Here is a 23,430-nt window from a genome sequence, read left to right as displayed (position 1 = left end):
AAATAACAGCAGAGGAAACAGAACGTTGCATCACAGCTCCAAAAAGGCTTTCACTGGTAACCAAGCACACTGTGATATTATCTTTGTCCATAGAGGGTCAAGCTAAATGGCTCGGCTGGCCTGTTCATCACGTTTAACTGCCAAAATCCCAGACAACAACAAAGGCAAGAATCAACCTACGTGACAGGCCCCTCGAAGTTATTTCCAAAACAAATGAAGCACAACATGCTTTTTGCTTTGTGGTGTAAATACCTTCTGCAAATTTAAGCAATGCAGCACACATGCTGATTGCAGGTTCAACTCCAAAAGTAACAAGACTAGACCAACCCTCTAGCCATAAACATCTGGCTATTAAATCTACTCTGCTGCCAAACTATCAAGCGCGCAAAAAAGCTGAAATTTACAAATGGAATCATTCCTGCTTTTGACTGATTTATACCAGAAAGGACAGGCACTTAAAATGTACAATACTTGACCACACAAGTCTGCTCATTAGTACACGAAGTCTGTGTATGCACAGAAAAACAAAGGGACAAGAGACCTGGAAAATGGAAATGGACAGCTACCTAGGGAACTGGCACAAATGCTTTTACTAGCACCCTTCTCCTTCCTAGAAGCAGGCCTCATGCCAGTTAGGCACTTTCAGCTGCTTTCTGACATGAAGCATTAGCAGAGGCTGGGGTGGGGAGAAGCAGCAAACAGCAATAGCATCACCCCTCTGCTTCTGTTCAAGGTTTCCACCTCCCTGCCAAGCCTAGAGCTGTGATTTTATTAACAGGAAGACATGCAGAACATAAATAAAATGTAACGCATATCTTGAAGGGAAAGCCCAAGAAAGGGACTTTCAAATTCTTACAGAAACCAGACTCAAACTTTCAAAAGTCTGAACAACATAGACACCTGGGATTATGCCAATCCTGCTTCTCACAGCATGCCATGCAATAACATTGCAGGCATCTCTTTCCTCCATTTCTGTAGCTAAATGTGAGAAACCAGATGTGAGAACCATGTTGCTCTGCTCATATGTTGGTCCCTGGAGTATGCAGGCTAATAGGGACCTGAAAGTCTTAAACTGCATTGCATTGATCTTCTAATCTGAGGGCTCAGAAAACTGATTGAAGAAAGCTCTACAATGAAGGCCAATGGATTTACTCCATTTCTGCATTAGCATTTGGAGAGCTCCCTTAGTGGGCATCTTGCTTCTCATGTAGCTTTTGAAGAATAATCAGAGCCAACCAAGCTAATATGCTGCTGGGATGTGGAAAAGGTCCTCTAAATAAAGTCTCTCTATGCAACAAAGCTCAACTCATTTTCCATTTATCTTCTAAAGTCACAAGGTGAATGGCACATGACTTAAGCACACCCATCTCTAATCATGTCCCTCTAATCATGTAAGGAGGAAGAAGTGCAGAAGAGGTCTTGCTTCCTTATCCTCCAGGTTCTTTGATCTTAGAGCAGGCATAGGCAAACTCGGCCCTCCAGATGTTTTGAGACTACAACTCCCATCATCCCTGACCACTGGTCCTTGTAGCTAGGGATGGTGGGAGTTGTAGTCCCAAAACATCTGGAGAAGTTCCTGCCTGGTCCCAAAGATCCATGAAACTTAATTCTGTGTGACCAAAGAGGCTCAACATTTGTTCTTCTTGAACAGCAGCTACTCAAACAAACCCTGGAAATTCTGCATGGGTTTGTGATATGGTGTAAGGGTCAATTATTCAAAGAAATCAAATTGGAAGCTCCACCATGCCAAAGCAAACACTTGCCTGGGCTTGAGCAGCTCTGAGTGCTGACAGCACATGACCAACCAATCCCCCACCCCACCAGAGAACTGGTCTGTGAAATGGATGTTAGTCAGCCATTCTAAATGCCACAGCCAGCCTCCCTACTTTCAGACTGTAATTACATTTCTAGGGTACTTCAACATTTGAAGATGCTCACTTCAATTCAACAAAAGCAATTCAGTGAATACCGCAGGTTGGGAGCCAAATGCAAACTTAAAAGTGCCCATTTTCATGTGTATTTATTTAGGAGAAGCTAATAATTTACTTTTCAAATACATTGACTGTTTAAATTAGAAAATGATCCAGAATGTTTTCGAAGGAAGATATTCTCTCAAGGGCAGAATTTAGCATTATAATTAAGCTGTTGTAAAAGCCAGGAGATTTTCTTTTGTCTGTTGCAACAGGGAAGCATGCTCAGCTGTTCCACCTAGGTCTTGGTTGTTGTTTTTTCTGGAGTGAAGCAAAGCAGGAGAGAGATGTCCACTGCACAAAGGAACACCCCTCATTTGAAGAAATTGTTCCTTCATTCATTACATTACAGTTTCAACAGAACTGAACACATCTCTACATTATGCATGTTTGCACTGTACATCTACAATACAGACTCTTGCATGGAATGATCTCCAAGGCAAAATCAAATAGAATCAAGCTGTGAATTCCCCCGAAACCTCCAGCTCTATATGAAAATCCTCAAGGAGCTGGGGGGGAATGAAACCCTGGGAGATTCATGAACTCAACAGTGTTTTGATTGTATTCAGAAAACTTCATTATATTCTAACATGGGAGTACTTGTAAATGACAGGGGGGAAATGCAATACTGTTTTAATTAGATACATCAAGTTTTCAACATCATATAACATATACAGTGACCATTCCCTCTCCTTAGTGGGGGGGGGGCTCTAAATTCTTTAAGGCACCCTCTTTCCTATCTATCACATCAATCTATTAGGTGAGACATCACAGAAGTTTCCTACAGGAATCGTCTTGTACCCTTAGAAGCAGAAAGCATTACGCTTGAAGCAAACAGCAAGTTCAAATGAGCTATGACTAGACAATGCACCCCCAGAGCTAACTCACATTTGAAATTTCACAGCAATTGCTGTGATGAACATAGTATAAAAAGGAGATATGTGTCTCTAACAAGCAGTGGAAAGCTGCCAGAGACTCATGGCCAACTGTGGCAGCCAAGTACACACATGCCTTGTGTTCTTGGGTATTTGGGAATGCCGATCTTCCCTCCACGTTTACCATGGCATACACCACTCAAACAGTGGTGTACAAAGCATGAATTGCTACAGGAGAAGAGAGCCTTGTCTGCAGTGGAAGCAACATGAACTTAGCATACTTGCAAAGACCACATGCCTGTTTATGGCTTAAGACAAGGTACAGCTGCTTTTACAGAACATGCTTATTAACAGTTTTACGCAGGCTAATCTTCTGGGAGGAGCTTGGCAATGTGGGGGGTGGGACTTAACTCTCCAGCTCCACTGCATCCTCATTGAACCACCCAGCAGAATGTTTAGGAGCAATGAGAGGACTCGTTAAACCACAGAGAGGCTGTCTGGAAACTTGGCAGGGCCAAGTTCTGTAAAACCACCTTGAGGGCAAAGACTCTGACATCCAGTCCAAAAACAATGCCACAGCTTCTAGCGGAGGTGTTAAGGAACTGTTTGTTCAGAATTCCTAGGATCAATTTCAGCTAGCATGGCCTGGTGATGCAGCATGGATCTTTGCAGGAGTTAGGCCAGGGGTCCCCAACTTGTGGCCCATGGGCCGGAAGCAGCACATAGAGGCCATTTAACTGGCCCACAAGCCGCCCCCCGAACCGAGCCATCTGCTCGGTGAGTCCCTGTACACTGCGCTAAACCGGCACAGCGCAACGCGGGGACTCTCTTCTGCGGCTCCGGAAATCACATCTGCGCATGCCCAGATGCCGAAAATCGCTTCTGCGCAGATGCGATTTCTGGCGTCTGGGCATGTGCAGAAGCGATTTCCGGCACTGTGGATATGCGCAGACACAATTTTTGGCGTCACGCTGCACCGGCCTGGCCCACGGAGGATCTCCGCGGGAGTGATCTGGCCCATGACTGGTAAGCCTTACTGACCCCTGCGATAGGCCAACCACATGCCCTCATCTTTGCTACCAAGTTCTAGCAGAGAGGTACTGATTGAGTTGATCTAGGGTGCAGAGCCATCAGCTTGACACTGGCATATACAGAGGGGCCCACAGGGGCCTTCTCTAGTGCCCACAAACTCCGGATTGGCTTTATGTGAAAACCTTTGATTACCCGGGTTTTGGAAAGTAATTAATCATCTTGCTCACACTGCTTTGTAAGTTATGATTCTGTTTCATTATTATTATTTAATTGTGCCATATATATAATACTCTATTGTTCACTCCTCTGTACTCCAATTGTGAGGAAGGGCAAGAAACAAGTACAGTGAAACCTCGACTTTTGAATGTAATCTGTTCCGGAAGTCCGTTCAACTTCCAAAACATTCAAAAACTGAAAATCAAAGGACTGTCGGCAAAGTGAATGGAGAAAATTGAGAAACGCGCCTCAGAAGCTGTACGGCTTCTGAGGCGTTTGAAAACGGAAGCATCACTTCCGGGTTTTGGGTGTTGGGCTTCCGAAACGTTCGGCAGCCGAGATGTTAAAAAAACTGAGGTTCCACTGTACAATAAAACAAATAAATAAACATAAGCTTTGTTCAACACTGGGATCTCCAGGTAACGCTGGAAAAGATTCCTGTTTGAAATCCTGGAGAGCCAATGTTCCTAAGAGTAGACAATACTAAACCAAATGGTCCATATAAAGCCAGGGCAGAGTGGGACTGCCCACCCTCAAGTAATCTGACATCACCATGAAATCAAACCATGTGGGCAAATGCTCAGGGATTTGCAGGTAGGCACTGACAGACAGCAGACTGGTAGAAGATGCAGGCACTACTTCCTCTGCCCATGCAGCTTAATTTGATTTAAAACTTTGACAAGGCAAAGAAAGGGGGGGAGCGAGCCAAAATATTCCAAGCATTAGTTTAGTAGAACTATAAGACATTTGTGTTCACAGCACAAACAAGGTTAATAAACTGCTCTGAACAATGGAGACTTAAAAATATTCTCTTTTTTGCCTTTATCTCAGAAGCCCAGGGATCATCAAACAATTACCAATTTTTTAGAAAAGTAAACACCGCATACCTACCGTAGCAAACCAATAAACTGAACTTTAACTCTGGATCATCTTGTCTACAACATCCCTTTTCCACATCAAAGCAACCTGTATGTAAGTACAGCTGAAGGAAGCCAATTGTATCTGATATATATCTGTGCAAACATCTCTTGAAAGCCTCCACCAAAATATTGCACTGCTTTTGGAACAACAGCAACACACTGTTAACATGTTCAGTTTACCATCCACTAAAGCCTCAAAGCTGTTCCTGAAAGAGCAGGCAAGGTGCTGAACCATCTTGCTTAGAGCCTTTCAAAAGGAGTTATGCTTATCAAGGGCACTTTTAGGCACGTCTCATTTCATATCACAGGAAAGGGACAAGGGTACATGATCCACTGGGTCACCCCAGCCTGTCTCTTGACAATTTATACTTCTAAAACCTAGTCAAGACCAGAATTTCCCAACCTTTTTTTGATCGTGGTCCCCTTCCAACCTTGTTTCCTTCCTGTGCCCCCTTATGTGGATAGCTTGGGGGGTCAGGGGGACAGTTGCCCCCTCCAAATAAGTAGAAATCAATACAAATCAAAGGTTCTGTCCCCCCAGGAAATAACCTACTTCCTCCAAAAAAAACCAACAATCCTGGCTACCCCATATTTCAAAAAGTGATTTTAAGCCTTTTTAGCTGTTTTCGCTGCTTTTTCTATCGTGTTGCCATACATCCGGGTTTTCCCTGACCAGGCCAGTAAATCCCACACGTGGTATAACTGTTAATCAACTATACTACTTCAGACTGTGGGTGGAAGATTGCCTGTGATCAATATGCAAAAATACCTTTGTTTGGCCACTGACATCTGATACTCTGACTCTCCTATGCTTGAAACAAAATAAAAAAAAATTCCTTCCAGCAGCACCTTAAAGACCAACTAAGTTTTTATTTTGGTATGAGATTTCGTTTGCATGCACACTTCTTCAGATACCTCCTATGCTTGCCCCAGTATTGGAGCCTGGTGCATCAATCCTGTCATTTACACTTACCTATTATTTTCCTGACAGAACAGCCAAACAATATTTGGACACTTCACAGAGTAGCCAGCGATTAAGTAGAATGAAACGAAAGTCAGATGAGAATCATCACGTTAAAATTATATCTTTTATGTGCTTATTGACACTAAAATAACTTGGTTTAAGTGATATCTGTATGTAATATAAATATATTTAACTTTATACTCTGTATGAAAAATATTTTCTAATACGTTTGTGCATATTGCATTCAGGCATCGGTTAAACCAAATTCTTAAAATCTCACTTTCACAGCAAAAGTGAGAGATGTGAGAGAATGAACAAAAGGCAAGAAAACATGGCTTTTTAAGTCTCAATTTTATAAATGGCAGTAGATCATGTATCATATTTCTTATGGTACAAATTTAGTACAAATTCATTACAATTTAGACTTGTCTAACAACTTGGACATTATCTTTTCATGTCATGAAAGGACACTGTTCTGCTCTGTAGCTACTAGCCATTGCTTCCAGAGTGTTCTGGACACTTATGTCTTCAAGCAAGTGATCTTCCTTTGTGACACTGCATGAGCAGATAGATTTCTCTTTGGTGTGCTTCATTTTACAAACACTCCCCCCTAAGCAAATATGAAGCATGCAGGCTGCACAATCAAAGGCAGTGACATATGGTCCTGGGAAGTGGAAAGGCTCTGTTTTGTCGCAAGGATGGTTTTTTAAAAATAAGAAAAATCTTTAAAAAATATCCTACTGTTCCTCTACGGAGCCCAAGGCAGTGCGCATGATTCTCCTGTGTCCTTAGCAAATGGCAAGGAAAGTACCACAACACTAGTGTTAGAAACTGGGACAGGAATGCTAGGAGCCATGTGCCTCCTGGGACCTAGGTTGTGGGTGCCAAAATGAAATGGCTAATAATTTCAGGTGCCTTCCCTATAAACAGCGAAGCGAAACTCTCTTTGACATATTCTTCGCCCTGGTGAAGACAGTGTGTACATCCACTAAAGGAGCAACAAGAGTCTGTTCAACCTGGCATGTCTCTACACCAAGACAAAAGTAGCGGGCTGTTATCCGAGAGATGGTGTTTGCAGATGACGCAGCCTTGACAGCACTCTCTGGGGAAGCTCTACAGAGACTCATCAACTGTTTTGCCCAAAGCCTGCATGGAGTCTGGTCTTACCATCAGCCTGGGTCAGAACGTTGCCAGCACGCCACACATCAGCAATGGTGACCACATGCTTGAGGTGATAAGCAATGTTGTCCACCTGGGCTCCACCATAACCAGCAACTTCTCCAATAATGCTGAGCTGGAGCAGCATATGTGAAAGGGAACTATGGCAACAGCTCACCTCTCCAAAAGGGTATGGGAAAATGTAATACCAATGACCAACACCAAAATGAAGGTCTACCAGGCTTGCGCGTTGAGCACGCTGCTTTATGGAAGTGAGTCATTGGCAACTACCGGGAACAATTGTCAGGAGCGACACCTCAACGCCTTCCACATGCGCTGCATCAGGAAGGTTTTTGACATCACATGGCAGAACAGTTTTTCAAACAAATGTGTGCTCTCCCAAGCCCACATTCCCAGCATGAATGCACTCCTGTCTCAGTGACATCTATGCTGGCTTAGTCATGTCCACAGAATGGAAGATGGCAGGATCCTCTATTGGGAGCTGGCGTCAGGCACCAATCTTGTTGGCAGACCAACTCTGTATTACAAAGATATCTGCAAACGTGACATGAAGGCTGGCAACATGAACACCACTGTGTGCAGACAACCACAGTGCCTGGAGACAGCCAGGTTGTGTATCCACAGCAGAGGCCAGAGGAGGAATGACCACTAGGAAGAGCACAGAAAGAAGCAAAGTCTCATCGGCACAACCCGACACCTTCATCTGCCCCAGCTGCAACAAAACATGTCTCTCTCATATCAGTCTCTACAGACACAACAGTTGCTGTACCTCTCCAACAGTTTGACTTTACCCTTGAAGGTGCACTCTTCCACTGTCTCCCAAAACAGATGGATGCCAACCAACTATTGGTAGGTAGTTTATTAGTCCTTGGAGGTACCTACTTTAGAGCATTACATGGTAGTGTAATTTGCCACATCAGCTTGTCTGCACAGCAAGATCTTCCTCAGAGGCTCTTCTCTGGATGCACTTGCAATCCAAAATAAGGTAGGCAACAATACAGAGATGTGGTTACTCCTTTGTAAAATTTTCACTCCAGGGAGGCTCACTGTTCATATATCCACTGGTGTGCATGGTTCTCCCTCCCATTTAATCCTCAGAACAATCCTATGACATATCTTAGGCTTACAGGCAGTGATTGGCGCAAGATCATCCAGCACCTTTTTAGGTCTGGAGGGATTAGAACCCAGGTCTCCTGAGGTCTAGTCTGAAACTCAAGCCAACACATTAGCTCCTTTAGAAATGTATTTTTAAGGTGTCTTTCAGGTACTAGTACCATTTTATCTTCCTAGGCTTTTAACCTTTGATTTGTGCTTTTATTTCTATTGTGAATGTTTTTAGTACAGTGGAACCTCTACTCACGTACCAAATCCGTTCCAGAGGTCCATTTGTGAGTTGATCCAGGTTGCTGGGAGAAGCGCCGTTCTGCGTGTGCACATTCGGCAGCAGCGTTGTTCTGCGCATGTGCAGACAGCAGCAGCCACTTGTGAGTATGTGCAGTTGGCGAATCGCTGCAAACCCGGTATTTACTTCCCGGTTTGCTGCGGTCGTGAGTCGGACTATTCGCAAGTAGGAGTAGTGGTAAGTCGAGGTTCTACTGTACTGCCTCTTTTACTGTTGCAAACTTTTAAAAAATTAATTACCATTTTATGAATTGTTGTAAACCACCCTAGAAATTTTTGAAATGTGTTATGCGTTAAATTAGAAAACTCTTACATCCTCTTCAGTCATTAAGTTCTCTAGGAATAAAGTCATTAAGTTCTCTAGGAATAAATTCTATTGTTTCACCATTCCTTTTTTGCCCAAAACCACTGTGAAAAGCGTCTAGAAATCTCTTTAGAAGCAGCCTGCTACACAGTGGCGACTAAACTCAGATTTTCGTCTGAACCCCACCCTCTCCTGCCACTGTCAGCAGCCTTTCCTCCATTCTCAACCACTGTGTCTTCTGCCTACCTTCCTTTCCCACATCTAAGAAGTCAAAGCCAAAAACTTTCCTCCTTTTCAGAATCTCCACAGCTTGCTTTTTGCACTCTGAATCCCTAGTCAACAGACCATCACCTCCTGTTTAGTCTTTTCTTCCATGGGCATCTTGCCTTCTAGCTGTACCTCCCTATTTTACTCTTGAGATTCATCTTTAGCCTCTGTGCTCCTCACTTGGGTTTCTGATTTTGCTCTACAGCAGCTTCAATTTTTCATGAAGCTTTCCTGGCATTATCCACTCCCTTCAGCCTGTGCAAATTCAGCTTGTGTTGGCTCCCTTTGTTTCCTTCTCCCACGCCCACCTCTGTGTCTTTCTACTATCCTACACAAGTGCCTATACACAATGCTGACACAGCCTCTCCAAGTCCCTCTTCCTTTGCAAAGCCTTTCTTAAGCCACCCTCACCTCACTTTACCCTCCTAGCCCATCCTCACTGCTTAATAATCAAAGCCTGCCTCTGCCTCTCTTCCCTCGCCTGGCCTATCAAATGGAGCTGAAAGCTCTTCAGTGGGAACTGGTTGTTTTCAAGTTCTATACAGCCCTTAAAACATGGCTTCACAAATGCAGCTACCAAGGCATGGAAGAGGGGGTGGACAGCAAGAAAAGAGCTGGAACAAATGAGACAGTCATAAGATAGCAGAAGAAACATGGGGGCTACAGCAGGAGGTATCACTGATGGAGAGGCAATCTGCTTGCTCTGCACCTGTCCCCTTCAGTCAGTTTCTTTGTCTTTGCATACAATAAAAGTGGAGTGGGGGATGATTGCCCTACATTTCAAATCTGCACTACAGCAGCATTATGTGAGCTTCAAAGAGTTTTGCAGCTTGACATACTCAAAATGAGGCTTGGGTACCCTTAAAGATGGGGTTATAGAGGAAAAATCTTATCCAAGAAAGCAGCAAGATTCTCCTACAATCCTAAATCTGTTAAGATTTACTGTGGCATATATATATATATATATATATCCCTCCCATTGTCTAACACATTCCGTTATCTGGGAGGAAACAAATAATGAGCAATCAGGTTTCAGTTTAAGGCTGCAGCAGGAGACAGCTTTCCTTTCTGCTGTTACCTCATATTCTGCCTCTAGTTTGATCAATGGAATAAGGCAGAATGAGGCCTGACACTGCAGCAAGAGGAATCCCTTGCAAGTCATTTGTGCATGAAACCTGCAAGCACAGGGAAAACTGTGCAACCCAAGAGCTCAGTTTTGGGATGCAGCCCCCAATCATAGCTGCCAAGTTTTCCCTTTTCTCGCGAGGAAGCCTATTCAGCATGTCAAGCTTACCGGTCAGTAGTAACCTGGGTCTTCCTTTTTGAAGATGGGGACATTTGCCCACCTCCAGTCTGTAGGGACCTCACTTGTTCTACAGGGAGTAACAGGAATCATTCTATGGGCTGTGCCTTCCAAAGGCTGCTTGAAGTGTTCTGAGGTCTGCTTGTCGTTCTCGAGTCTTCCCCTCTTATTTATTGGAGCTTATTTTGATATTGTTGGGATAAATTACAAAGGCCAGAAATATATGGTTTGACTACTTCCTACTCCTTCCTCCCAGCTTGTCATCTCTAGGCTGCAATTCCCTTTCTCTAATGTTGTCTCCATGGAAAGTAGCATGTATGTTATCAGCATACTCATTCACGATCAGTAGCCTTGGATCTGATGGGGTTAGATCAGGAATGGAAAAAAAGACTCCTCCAAATCTATCTCCTCTTGTCTCTTTCTCCTCTGAGGAGTGGCAATAATCATCCTGTGCACCGCACCGTTCACAGCCACCTTCGTGTCTTCTAAGGCTGGAACTGCTGTCCTAGCTCCTCTGGCCCAGAATCCATGTCCAAGGTAAGAGCATGGAAGCGATTTTGCAACTCTAATGACCAAGTGTGTTTTGTGACTGTCCTACTTCTGTGCAACACATTCCTCCAGGAGTTAGACCATGGGTCGGCAAACTAAGGTCCATGGGCCGGATCAGGCCCCATTGCCTTCTGCATGTTCTTTCCCTTTCCTTCACACAGCGGCGGCAGCGCCTCCTCCCTCCCTCCTCCTGGCTTCTTCCCACCCTGCCTAGAGGAGGATGGGGGCTGGGCTTTGTTGGTGCCAGCAGCAGCAGCAGCGCTCGAGCGGCCATTTTAAGCAGCCCCGTTCCAGAGCCCTTTTGCGCGCCGCGCATTGTCCCGACGACGACGACAGCCCCTGCTGCTTGCAAGACACAGGTAAGCAGCCACCAGGGCTCATGGTGTTCAGCCTCCCACAAGGTCTGAAGGACAGTGGACTGGCCCCCTGCTGAAAAAGTTTGCTAACCGTGGATTAGACTCTTGTAATGGGCAATCTTTCTCCACCCTGGGGGCACTCCATCGTATCTTGGTGCTCAATCCCAGTCAACTCAGCTGTATCAAGTAACTCTGCATGTTGTCCTGTTGCTTGAGGTGTGGCTAGGTGGGCCTCAAGTTGCTGCACCTTCTCTTCCAGCATGACAACCAGCTTGCACTTGCTATAAGTGTACTGTTGCTTGTTCTCTGGCAGAATGACAAACATGGCACAGGTGTTACAGGTCACTGCAGCAGCTCCCTTGCCCTCCCATGTCTTTGGTCCTACGCACACCAAGAGACAGAACTTTGGGCTCCCCCTTAAACTCCCCCACTAAACTTCCTTGCAAACCTGCCTGTTTGTGAGCTCTGGTTGCGAGCTCCCAGGATCTGCACTGAGATAAGTTTGACTGATGCTGGTTGCTAACTCCTCCCTCAGCCTGGCTTCCTCTCAGCTGTAACGCCTCCCCATCAGATCCTGTGTTCCCACATAGCAATCAACCACACGCACCCTCAGGCTCCAAAAGACACAAGCTCACTCTCTTCAGTCTCCTCCAGCAATCCTTGTCCCTGTTTGCAAGGTCTGTTTGTGAGGTCAATTTGCGAGTTCCCAGGATGTGCACTGAGCTGAGTTTGACTTGTGTGGAGGCAAGTTTGAGAATCCTTGAAAGAGGTAGGACCGATACAGCTTTTTACAGAGATGCATTTAACTCTTTTAATCATCTGGTGCTATCCAGAACCACTCTTAAGCGTTCACACAGGAGTGCCCAAACCGGTTCTTTAACAGATAGTCAATGGGGTCACATTCATCTCCTCCAGAGTTTGGTTCTCTTACGGAAGAAAAGAGAATGCAAGGACTAACTTCCTTTGTGGGTAAAGTTTCCCTGTTGAAGGCAACTCACATTTGCCTGGTCACCTGCAGGATATTTGCTAGCCTGCTTTTGACTCACTGACCCAGTTTATCTTATGATTATATAGTTTCTGAAATCAGGATTACATGATCTGTGGGTTAGGTCAGCATATTTCCAAACTTGCTGGCTTAAAGGGATTTTTCACCCGCTATTTGCCCATGATATAAATGAAATACCCCATTCTTTTTAGGCACTAATCATCAACTTTGTAAATGAGGGCAGGTGGGCTAGTAAGTTTTGTTGCCTTACTTTGTAAAGGTCACAGAGAAACATGTTTTTAAGAAGAGAAAGACTAGAAGTAGTTAAGTTTTTAGGTGGTAAACATTTTCAGACTAAGCAACAGACTTTGAAGAGATTACAATGCTGTAACCCAGAAAGCTATTCAGAATTTATGGTAATGCCTCGCAGACTACAGAAACATCTGGCATGCATGACAAAACCAGACAAATTAACCACATTATTTCCACACTATCTATGTGGTTGCAGGCTGAATTTAAGATAGGAATATAAGGGAGGAAAGCAAAATTTAAGATAGGAATATATGGGAGGAAAGCAAGGTCCTAATACAAGCTGTTGCAATATTCTAGCAATATTCCTGGAATCTTACTATGATTAATATCTTGCTTTACGTTTATTATATAGCACCAAAAAGGTAAAGGGACCCCTGACCATTAGGTCCAGTCGTGACCGACTCTGGGGTTGCGGCGCTCATCTCACTCTATTGGCCGAGGGAGCTTCCAGCTTCCAGGTCATGTGGCCAGCATGACTAAGCCGATTCTGGCGAACCAGAGAAGCACACAGAAATGCCGTTTACCTTCCCGCCGGAGCGGTACCTATGTATCTACTTGCACTTTTACATGCTTTCAAACTGCTAGGTTGGCAGGAGCAGGGACCAAGCAACGGGAGCTCACCCCGTCGCGGTGATTCAAACCGCCAACCTTCTGATCGCCAAGCCCTAGGCTCTGTGTAGTAGGTGCTTTAAACAATAAAATAAGCAAAAGCAGTAGACCCCTCAAACAAGGAGCTTACCTCCTCAATTTTAACACTGACTGACACAATATAAGGAAAAGCAAAATGATAAATATGGGGGTAACAAGGCAGGAATATTAAAAAAAATTGTTACATATACAATGCATGAAGAATTTGCAGGAGAAAAATCACAGAACCAAGTAAGTTTCTGGTGATTATCCAGACACAGGAAAAAGTAAAGAAGAAAGGACAGGTAGTAGTAGACCTTTGTGTATCTTAGGGTGGAAAAGTGAAGGTCAAGGATAGAACTATGAAGAGACAGGTAGGCTATAGAAAAGTTTAAGCTTCCTATAAAGGCATACAAATGACTTTAAATCATTAAAAAAATCTCTATTCATTAGCGTACCTTACAACCATATATTGCAAAACCTTATCAGAAACATAATTCACCATAATAAATGCAATGCTTAGAAGACCCAACACATATGACTGAAACAAGATCCTAAATTTTCTTTTTCAAATACACAATAAAATTTGATCATATAGACCACATCCCAAATTCTGAACAACCAATTTGTCACTGAGGGTAGATTCTCTCCCCACCTGTTTACCTATAGTGAACAATCATTCTAGTAACCACTAGAAGAAATTAACAGGAAACAGGAAGGGAGAGAGGGAGGAGTAGTAGTATTACTGAAAATTGCTTAAGAGATAAAACCATATTACAATAGGTCACTGGCAGTTCTTATATAAAGATGATTCGGTGAATGCTTTGTGCACCTTAGACTATACAGTATCATTTTGGTGATGTGCCAACTTCAGTGGCTCCCTGTCCATTCGAGGCCGAATGCACAGTGCTGTTGTTGACCTTTAAAGCCTTTTACGACTTGAGACCAGAGTACCCGAAAGATTAATGTGTGGAGACTAGCCAAGTCGGCTCTGCTCTGCCTCCATAGCCAGAGGCAGTAATGCTTCTGAATACCAGTGGCTGGAAGTCACAGGAAGGGTGTATTCTTGTGCTGCTTACCAGTTTCCCACTGGCATTTAATTGGCCTGGTCTAGCAGGCTGTTCTTATGTACCAACCTAGGCCATAAAATCATCTTCTGAAGACCTTTTTAGGTGCCCTGCCAAGAGATGAGGTGTGACAGGGGGCTACTGGGGAAAAGACCTTCTCAGTGGTGGCACCTCAGCTACAGAATGCCCTCATCAGGGAGGCTTGTCTAGCACTTATCATTGTTTATCTATATCTTTCTCTATATTTTTTATGATACAGTGGTACCTCTACTTACGAATTTAATGCGTTCCGAACGCACATTTGTAAGTTGAAAAAAATTGCAAGTCGAATCCCATAGGAATGCATTGGGAGAAAAAAATCGTAAGTAGAAGCAACCCTATCTAAAAATTCGTAAGTAGAAAAATCCTATCTAAACCGCATCAAAGATGGCGGACGGAGCTCCATTCATAAGTAGAAACATTTGTAAGTAGAGTTATTCGTAAGTAGAGGTACCACTGTATAGCGGTATGTAAGTATATTTATAAATAAATTAAATAAACTAAATAGGTCATTTTAGTGCCAAGAACAGGGGTCAGCAAACTTTTTGAGCAGGGGGCTGGTCCACTGTCCCTCAGACCTTGTGGTGGGCCGGACTATATTTTGAAGGGGCGGGGTGTGTGGGTGTGAAATGAACGAATTCCTATGCCCCACAAATATCCCAGAGATGCATTTTAAATAATAGCACACATTCTACTCATGTAAAAACACGCTGATTCCTGGACTGTCCACGGGCCAGATTTAGAAGGTGATTGGGCCAGATCCGGCCCCCGGGCCCTAGTTTGCCTACCCATGGCCAAGAATATACCTTCTTTTATTTTTATAAGCCTTTTAATCTGCTCTAGTCAGTTAAATCTTTGCAACTTTGGGGGGGCTGCTTTTAACTGTTATTGGTCTACCTTACAGTTTTGTTTTCTCTGTTTTTATTCTTGTTGTAATCCACCCTGATAATTTAGTTATAAGGGAGCCATGTATATGCCTTAAGTATATTACATTTCTAACCTTAACAACTGAGGATCATCATGAATTTAAAAACTTACCAAATTATTGATTTTTTTTTTACAATAGTCTTGGTTCAGTCATCCTCTGATGCCTCTTCCGTTAATATCACAACGTGTCCCTGTAACATCTCTCCATTAAAAGTATGAATTTGCACACATAGAGCTTCTGCTTAAAGATTTCATGAGAACTGGTTAACTAGAGATAATTAAATGCTTTAACACACCCACTCAAATCCTTGCCAAATTAAGTACAATGGGATCTTCTATTAGAATAAGCTACACATCTTTTGCTACGTTTATACGGCTTGATAAATATAAATGGTCTTTCTTTTGCTTTCTCAAAACAAAAACACAATGCTGTGCTTCTCTTTTGAGAAAACACAAAGAAACCATCTAAGGGAACCAGTTAAAAAGCAGGCATGACTGGAAGTAACCTGGGGTAAATAAGCTCCAACTAGAATTACAAGGACATTGCAGCCTCATCAAGTAAAACAATTCAAGAGAGAATATGTTTTTGAGGGGACTTCCAAGACAATTTGACCATTACATCATCATTCCGCAGAAGTAGCAAAATAGCTACCTAAAAGATTAATACTGGTATGAGGACGCAGTATACTCCAGTCCAGTATACAGCCCCTTAAGTATACTACTTCTATCACTATATTTCAAAGAGAGCAAGCCCTCAGACTACTGGATCTACAAGACCAAAGTCAAATTTCTAATCAGCAGTTAATTATGTGGACCCTGTCAAGTCACAATCCTTCTGTTACTTTCCAAATTAAGTGCTTTATAAGTTCCTCTTTAAACCTGAATCATCTGTTTGCCTCTAGCAAGAACTAGCCCTATACCTTGATGCTGTGTTTTCAAAAGTTAACTGTTTAATTGAAACTACTTCTTTAAAAAGCTTACCATCATCCTACAATCCTGTGCAGCATCTCCCCCATGGAGGACAGATAAGGGGGGGGGGAGTTAAAGAAATAACTACAGTATTCAACTTGAGGATAGACATGGTTTCTTCAGATCTGAAACAAGTTCAGAAGCTCCTACTGCTGCAGAAAGGACTTCAAAAATGACTTCTGCATAGGCAGACCTTGCATCCCAGCCCCCATCAGACATCTTATTTCACAATTATCTATGCTAAACTGTATTTTCCATGCACTGCCCCAGTTACCTTGAAGATCCCTAAATCCCTCTTAATCGGGTTGCCGGAATGACTGCTATTTTCATATAGCACTAAAAAGGGGCTAAAATCTAACAAAGCAAAACAAACAAACACACACACACACAAACCAAAAATATTGTGCATCTGTCAGAATCTATCCGCTGACTCAAATTTTCTGTTAACCAGGATATGCAGCTGTAATGCAGTACTTTTGAGGCTGCAAAGGGGTTTGTTTTCATCCAGATAACAGAAAGCCACCACCCCAATATTTATGCATTATTTAATGCTTTTTCCACAGTGCTAGTATGCTATAGTAAAGATGCCCAAACTTACCGTAGCAAATGCCAACTAGTTTTAAGAGGCAGAAATATGAATGGTGCAAATGGACAACATAATTTTGCACATGGATGTTTATTTCCAAAGGAACAGATTGTGTTTACTTTAAGCTTTTGCAGCCTATCGAGAGGTAATTTGCAAGGAAGGCCCTCTGTCAAGACACCTGTCTAATATTATGCAATATGCATAATTATGATTTTCCTATCAAATTAGGCCATCACCATGAGACTCAGTGACTATAACCATCTGGAACACCCATCTAAAGATCAGCCACTACTACTAATGCATACCAAACGCAGTATCCTCAGTAAGTCCAGTAACTGACAATCTAAGCCACCCCTCTGTCCCCACACTTTCCCCTTTGGGTCTGGCAGTAGTGCGACAAAAATCCCAAGGAAAATCCTGAAGTTTCCATAGAGGTGTACACTCTCTCCAATTTCAGTGGATAGAACTGGAAATTATACCTCAAAGTCTCCTGTTCAATTATCGTCTAGCCGGGGGGGGGGGGGGAATAAACAACGGCCAAAATAAAAAGATTCATCCAGATACTTGCAGGGCAGGGATGGTATTGAACAGAGATCTGACAGCTGGGGCTTGCTTCCCCATCCTCATTGTTCCTCTGTGTCAAGAAAGCAAGCGTCAGGAATTTTTTAAAAAGAAGAAAAAAAGGGAGAGTTGTCTTCATGTAAAGAGATATGACCTCCCCCTCCCCCCACTTGACCAGTCAATATGGCCAGGGCCTTATTTTTCTATCGTGTGTCGCCCAATCTCAACATTTCATTTTCTGTACTACCATTCTCACCACCTCAACATAAAAAAGGAGACCCTTAGACAAGACACCCAAAGCACTCGCCCTCCACAAACGAAGACAAAAAACAGATGTTCATATTTATATGAAACTTGTGGGCGAGCAGAAAGGTAACAAAACTCCCATAGTTGAACTAGGGCACCACACACACACATGCACATCATATACCCCTATCTATAGCAGGGAGTTACACAATAAAGAGCAGTAACTGCCTGAAGACGCTCATTATTCTAGACTCCCTTTTTTGTCCTCGGAGAGTGACAAGGAGGGGAAGGACGGGTGTACGGGGGGCGGGGAACAAACTAGGCACTTTCAAATTAACCTCCGATATTAAATGTCAGGGGAAGGCGGCGGAGTAAGACGTGGCTGATCGAAGCCCCCCCCCCCAAGACCTGTTTTCTTCCCCGGATCTCCTATGGCAACGGATAGGAACGGCAAAACAGGGAGTCGCCTCGCCTTCCTTGCTGCTGGTGGTGGAGCAACACAAGGGAGCGCATCCCTCGCCATCCCACCCAAATCCTTGAAGGAGCCCCAGATCGGAGGAAAACCAGCCTGGGGGGGGGCGGGGAGGCGACACACTAGCCAGCCCCACCGCACCTGGCTGGGAGAATGGCGGGCGAGGGGCAGGGGGTGGGGAAGAGGCAAAGGGGTAGGATTCGCACACACACCTCAACATCCAGCCAAGGTTTCTTTGGGGGGGGCAGATAGGGGACCCCCTATTAGGGCGAGGCCTCAGCAAACCTAAGCTGGGGGAGGGGATAATAAGGGGAAAATATGGGGGGGGGCTTCGCCACTTCCCAAGGAGGAGGGGAAGAAGAGGGGTTCAATAGGCCAAGAGCCGGCTTCCCGTCTCTCTCGCCGCCGCCGCTGACATCGGTTACCTGGAAGTCCCTGTCCTCGTTGAAGCGGGAGAACCTGTCCGCCATTTTGCCTCGGTTCGCCTCTACCTTAGTCAGGAGACTGCGACGAAGGAAACGGGGGCCGTACGCGCTCGACGTGCGCGCGCCCGGCGCTGTTCTAGTTTCGCACTGTGCACGCGCATAGAGCGCAGGGACGCCTCACAGAGCACTGTTAAAAGACTCGGCGCTGGCTCTCGACTTCCGGGTTCTCTTCGGCCGCCTATCCTGGTGGCCTCCCGCGGGAAAAGCAACGGAGGCAAGCCGGGATTTGAGCGGAGGTGGGATCGGGGCGGGGAGTGGCTGCAAAGGAGCTCCTACTCGTTCTAACTCGGGTCTCGTTCCGAGTAGGGGAATTATTTAATTTTATTTATTTAAGCGCAGCAGGCAACAAGTCAGCAATGCGCCAGTTGTTGTTGTTTTTGCACGCGGCTGGATACCGCGTTTGGGCTGCGAGAAGGGAGGATTAAAATAGATTGGCCTTTGCTGCAACCTCGGTTGTTTTATGATTTGCGGCCGAAAGAGCTGACCTACAACAGAAGCGGTGGGCTGCCTTGCAGGGCTGTGGTAACCCCCGCAGTCTGCAGCACTATAACGTCAACAGAAAAATAGAGCAGTTTACTGGGGCTGCCAGGGGTGTTTACTGTATATATTTTAATTTTTTTACAGTTTAGAATACTCATTTAAGCATCCTTAAAATATCAGTGACTTCCCTTCTCTTTCCATGGTTCATTTTGCATACCATAAATCCCTGCATATTTTACATAAACGAAACCACTCAGTATTCCATTATTACATCCATCAAAACGTATTTACACTCTTGGATTTATCTTAATGCTGCTAACGTTTTCAAGTGTACACAATTCCCCTCCATATATTCAATAAACATTTTCCAATATTCTCTAAATGTATGTTCTTCTTTTCTTATTCTATATGTTAAGTCTGCAAGCTGTGCATGTTCCATCAGCTTAAACTGCCATTCTTCTTTAGCTGGCACCTTGCTCATTTTCCATTGCTGGGTGTGTGTTTTTTTAATATTTAAAATTCCATAAAATTGCCTTTTATCTTCAAAATAAGACTTGAGCTGGAAAGGAAACTCATCTCCAGTGCTACTGCCTTTTGTCAGGGGAGTGGGGGTGGATGCAGGCAATCACCCAGTCGTCGTAGCTACTCTTAAATCCTGGGTTTTATAATTTGTTTAATTCATAATTGAGTACGGCTCAGGTCCAAGCTATCTGAAAGGCTCTGTTCCCTTCATACGAACCTGACCCGTTTTGAGAACTTCGGGGGGGAGGCCCTTCTCTCACTCCTGCCACCCTCACAGGGACACTTGAAGGGGATGCAGGAGAGGGCCTTCTCGGTGGTGGCTGCTCCCGGACAACTTGGGAACTCCTTCCCTAGAGAAGTTAGACAGCCTCCCTCCTTCTTGTTCTTTTGCCAGTGGGTGAAGACCTAGTTCTACCAGGCTTTTGGAAATTCACTGTTTTTATTGTAACTTTCTGTTTGTCCCCTCCCCTTATATTTCTAAGGTGTTCTTATTTTATCTGAAAGCCACCTTGAGTCCCTGCCAGGGGAAATATAAATAATAATAATAATAATAATAATAATAATAATAATAATAATTTTTATTTGTACCCCGCCCATCTGGCTGAGTCTCCCCAGCCACTCTGGGCGGCTTCCAGTCGAAGATCAAAACAATACAGCAATAGCACAATTACAAAAGTCACAAACAATACATAAAACACATCAAAAAATATACACATCAATCTATAATAATAATTTTAATGAGCAGCTCATTGATATGATTTCTTTTTCTTTTAAAAGACATCAAAATAGCCCTGGAGGTTCTGTTGTTGTTCTCTAATTTACCCCTCTGTGAATCAAACCCAACACCACAGACTTCAGAAATCTAATCGGGCCCGAGAATCACTAGCTGCTCGCGACACATTAAACCATGAGTAGGCAAACTATAGCCTGGGGCCCGGATCTGGCCCAATCACCTAAATCGGGACAGTCCGGGAATCAGCATGTTTTTACATGAGTAGAATGTGTCCTTTTATTTAAAATGCATCTCTGGGTTATTTGTGGGGCCTGCCTGGCATTTTTACATGAGTAGAATGTGTGATTTTACTTTAAAATGCATCTCTGGGTTATTTGTGGGGCATAGGAATTCATTCATTATTATTTTTCAAAATATTGTCCGGCCCCCCCACAAGGTCTGAGGGACAGTGGACCGGCCCCCTGCTGAAAAGCTTGCTGACCCCTGATATAGATCAGAAACATAAAACTCTTTTCCTAAAAACTCTTTATTCTATCCATTTAAATCTCTCTCTCTCTCTCTCTCTCTCTCTGTTGCTTTTTCCAAAAAAATGTATAGGGGTACTCTAATTTTGACTCAAGAAAATCACCATTTTATAGTTCAAATCGGGGGGAATAAATACAGTACAAAGATCCACAAAATGTTTAGGGCTATGCATCCCCTGCACACACACACCCAGAAAAAAACACTCTGTGTGTGTGTGTGTGTGTGTGCGCGCACACACACACATACACCACCTATCTGATGACTGCGTTGCCCCAGCCACTCTGGGTGGCTTCCGACATAATGTATAGAGCAGGGGTCCCCAAACTAAGGCCTGGGGGCCGGATGTGGCCCAATCGCCTTCTCAATCCGGCCCGCAGATGGTCCGGGAATCAGCATATTTTTATATGAGTAGAATGTGTCCTTTTATTTAAAATGCATCTCTGGGTTATTTGTGGGGCCTGCCTGGTGTTTTTACATGAGTAGAATGTGTCCTTTTATTTAAAATGCATCTCTGGGTTATTTGTGGGGCATCGGAATTCGTTCTTTCTTTCTTTTTTCAAAATATAGTCCGGCCCCCCACAAGGTCTGAGGGACAGTGGACTGGCCCCCTGCTGAAAAAGTTTGCTGACCCCTGGTATAGAAACACAACAACCACAGCAGTAGCAGCAGCAGCAACAACAACAACAGCAACAGCAGCTAAAAAGAACAGCCACAAACCAAAAAAAAGCATCCCAACACAGGGCTGCCTTCATATGTCTACAGAAGATTGTAGAATTATTTATGTCCTTGACATCTGACGGGAGGGCGTTCCACAGTGCAGGGACGACTACAGGAATCCAAGGTAGATCTTTTAGGACCCTTTTACTATAAACTCCTTCATTTTCTATCAATTTAGCAAACGTTTATCTATGTTTCACTAAAACCTTGTGGCCTCCATTTATATGCCACCCATGTCTTAAGCCACATTCTACACCAGTTTAGTCCAAATAAGGCAGAGGTAATGTCAGGGGGCCCAGCTGACTAGTGGTTGGTGGGGGAGATCTCTGTTCTTGGGGATCCCCCTTGGGGATCAGGACCACAACACCGCAGACGCCAGGAGGGCTCACATTGCTCCTGGATGCCCAGGTAGCGACTGTGGTCTAGAATGGGTTTTCTCAACTTCAGTTTGCCTGGCAACTGCTCCCGCTGCTGGAAGACAGGGATCAGCTACTGTCATTCATGCTTTGGTGACTTCTGGATTAGATTGCTTTAATGAGCTTTATGTGCAGCTGCCCTTGAAGATGTTCTGGGAACTTCAGCTGGTTCAGAATATGGTTGCTCAGCTGCTGACAAGCCTGTGCTGTCACGAATGTATAATGTCTGTTCTAAGCTCAATTAAAGGTGTTGATCGTGAACTTTTTAAAGCCCTAAACCAGGGGTGAGAAGTCTTTTTTTCGGGCCAATAACAGCATTACCCTAGTGGAGAGCTGTGGGGTCTGCATCCCAGTAGTCATAGAATTGTAGAGTTGGAAGGGACCCAAAAGCCATCTAGTCCAACCCCTGCCAAGGCCAGACCCTAAAGTGGACAGGGCCAGCCCCAATCACAACCTTAACAGATACACTGGCACACAACCACACATGCATAGAGGCATACAGCCTTGGAAACAAGGTCATATGCTCAATTATTAGTAACCCCACTCAAATTTTGCCTTCCGTTTTCTCTATAGACTTTTATGTGTACAAAGTATGAAGAAGAAGAAGAAGAAGAAGAAGAAGAAGAAGAAGAAGAAGAAGAAGAAGAAGAAGAAGAAGAAGAAGAAGAAGAAGCAGCAGCTCAGAGCCTATTATCTATCCTGATTGTGCAAAAAAATGAAACAAACTGAGTGATCCCAGCAGAAGAAAGCAAGTAAGGTAAATACACAACTGAAAAAGCCCTACCTTACATCTATTTAAAACCTCGCTTCGAAATGCAATAGCCTCCTGAAGATAGCATGAATGCAGTTGTGAAATGCATAGACTGCTTCTTGTAGATTTGCAAGTGACACAAGTCTGCAGGGACAGTTTCCCTTCTGCTTGGACCTTTGTGTAGAGCAGGGATGCAGAACCATGGCACTCCAGATATTATGTAGCCTATCTTGGTTTCAGCAAGGCCTTTGACAAGGTGCCCCATGATATTATTGTAAAGAAGCTGGTAAAATGCGGGCTAGACAATGCTACCATTCAGTGGATTTTTAACTGGCTGGCTGACCAAATCCAAAGGGTGCTCATCAATGGCTCCTCTTCATCCTGGAGAGAAGTGACTAGTGGGATGCCACAGGGTTCTGTCTTGGGCCCAGTCTTGTTCAACATTTTTATCAATGACTTGGATGATGGGCTTGAGGGCATCCTGAGCAAGTTTGCAGACGACATCATATTGGGAGGGGTGGCTAATACCCCAGAGGACAGGATCACACTTCAAAATGACCTTAACAGATTAGACAACTGGGCCAAAGCAAACAAGATGAATTTTAACAAGGAGAAATGTAAAGTACTACACTTGGGCAAAAAAAATGAAAGGCACAAATACAGGATGGGTGACA

At 44.0% G+C, this 23,430-nt stretch overlaps 1 protein-coding gene across 16 annotated transcripts in view; it reads right to left on the bottom strand.

Annotated features, from left to right (window-relative positions):
- The window catches only part of GPATCH8 (G-patch domain containing 8), an 81,297-nt gene extending 62,672 nt beyond the window's left edge, over positions 1 to 18,625 (bottom strand). For all 16 annotated transcript variants that reach the window (XM_088655878.1, XM_088655875.1, XM_088655877.1 and 13 more), the window contains exon 1: positions 18,553 to 18,625. Coding sequence is in view for 1 of the 16 variants with exons in the window: in XM_035136457.3 (XP_034992348.3) it covers positions 18,553 to 18,597 (45 nt within the window). In the remaining 15 variants the exon portion in view is untranslated. The remainder of the gene's footprint in view (positions 1 to 18,552) is intronic.
- Between the last annotated feature and the right edge of the window lie 4,805 nt (positions 18,626 to 23,430).

This window comes from Zootoca vivipara, chromosome 12 (genome assembly GCF_965207765.1).
Source record: "Zootoca vivipara chromosome 12, rZooViv2.hap1.1, whole genome shotgun sequence".
In the NCBI taxonomy this organism is placed as follows: Eukaryota; Metazoa; Chordata; class Lepidosauria; order Squamata; family Lacertidae; genus Zootoca; species Zootoca vivipara.
The sequence above is the reverse complement of the archived record's forward strand: the minus strand, read 5'-3'. Positions and strand labels throughout refer to the sequence as shown.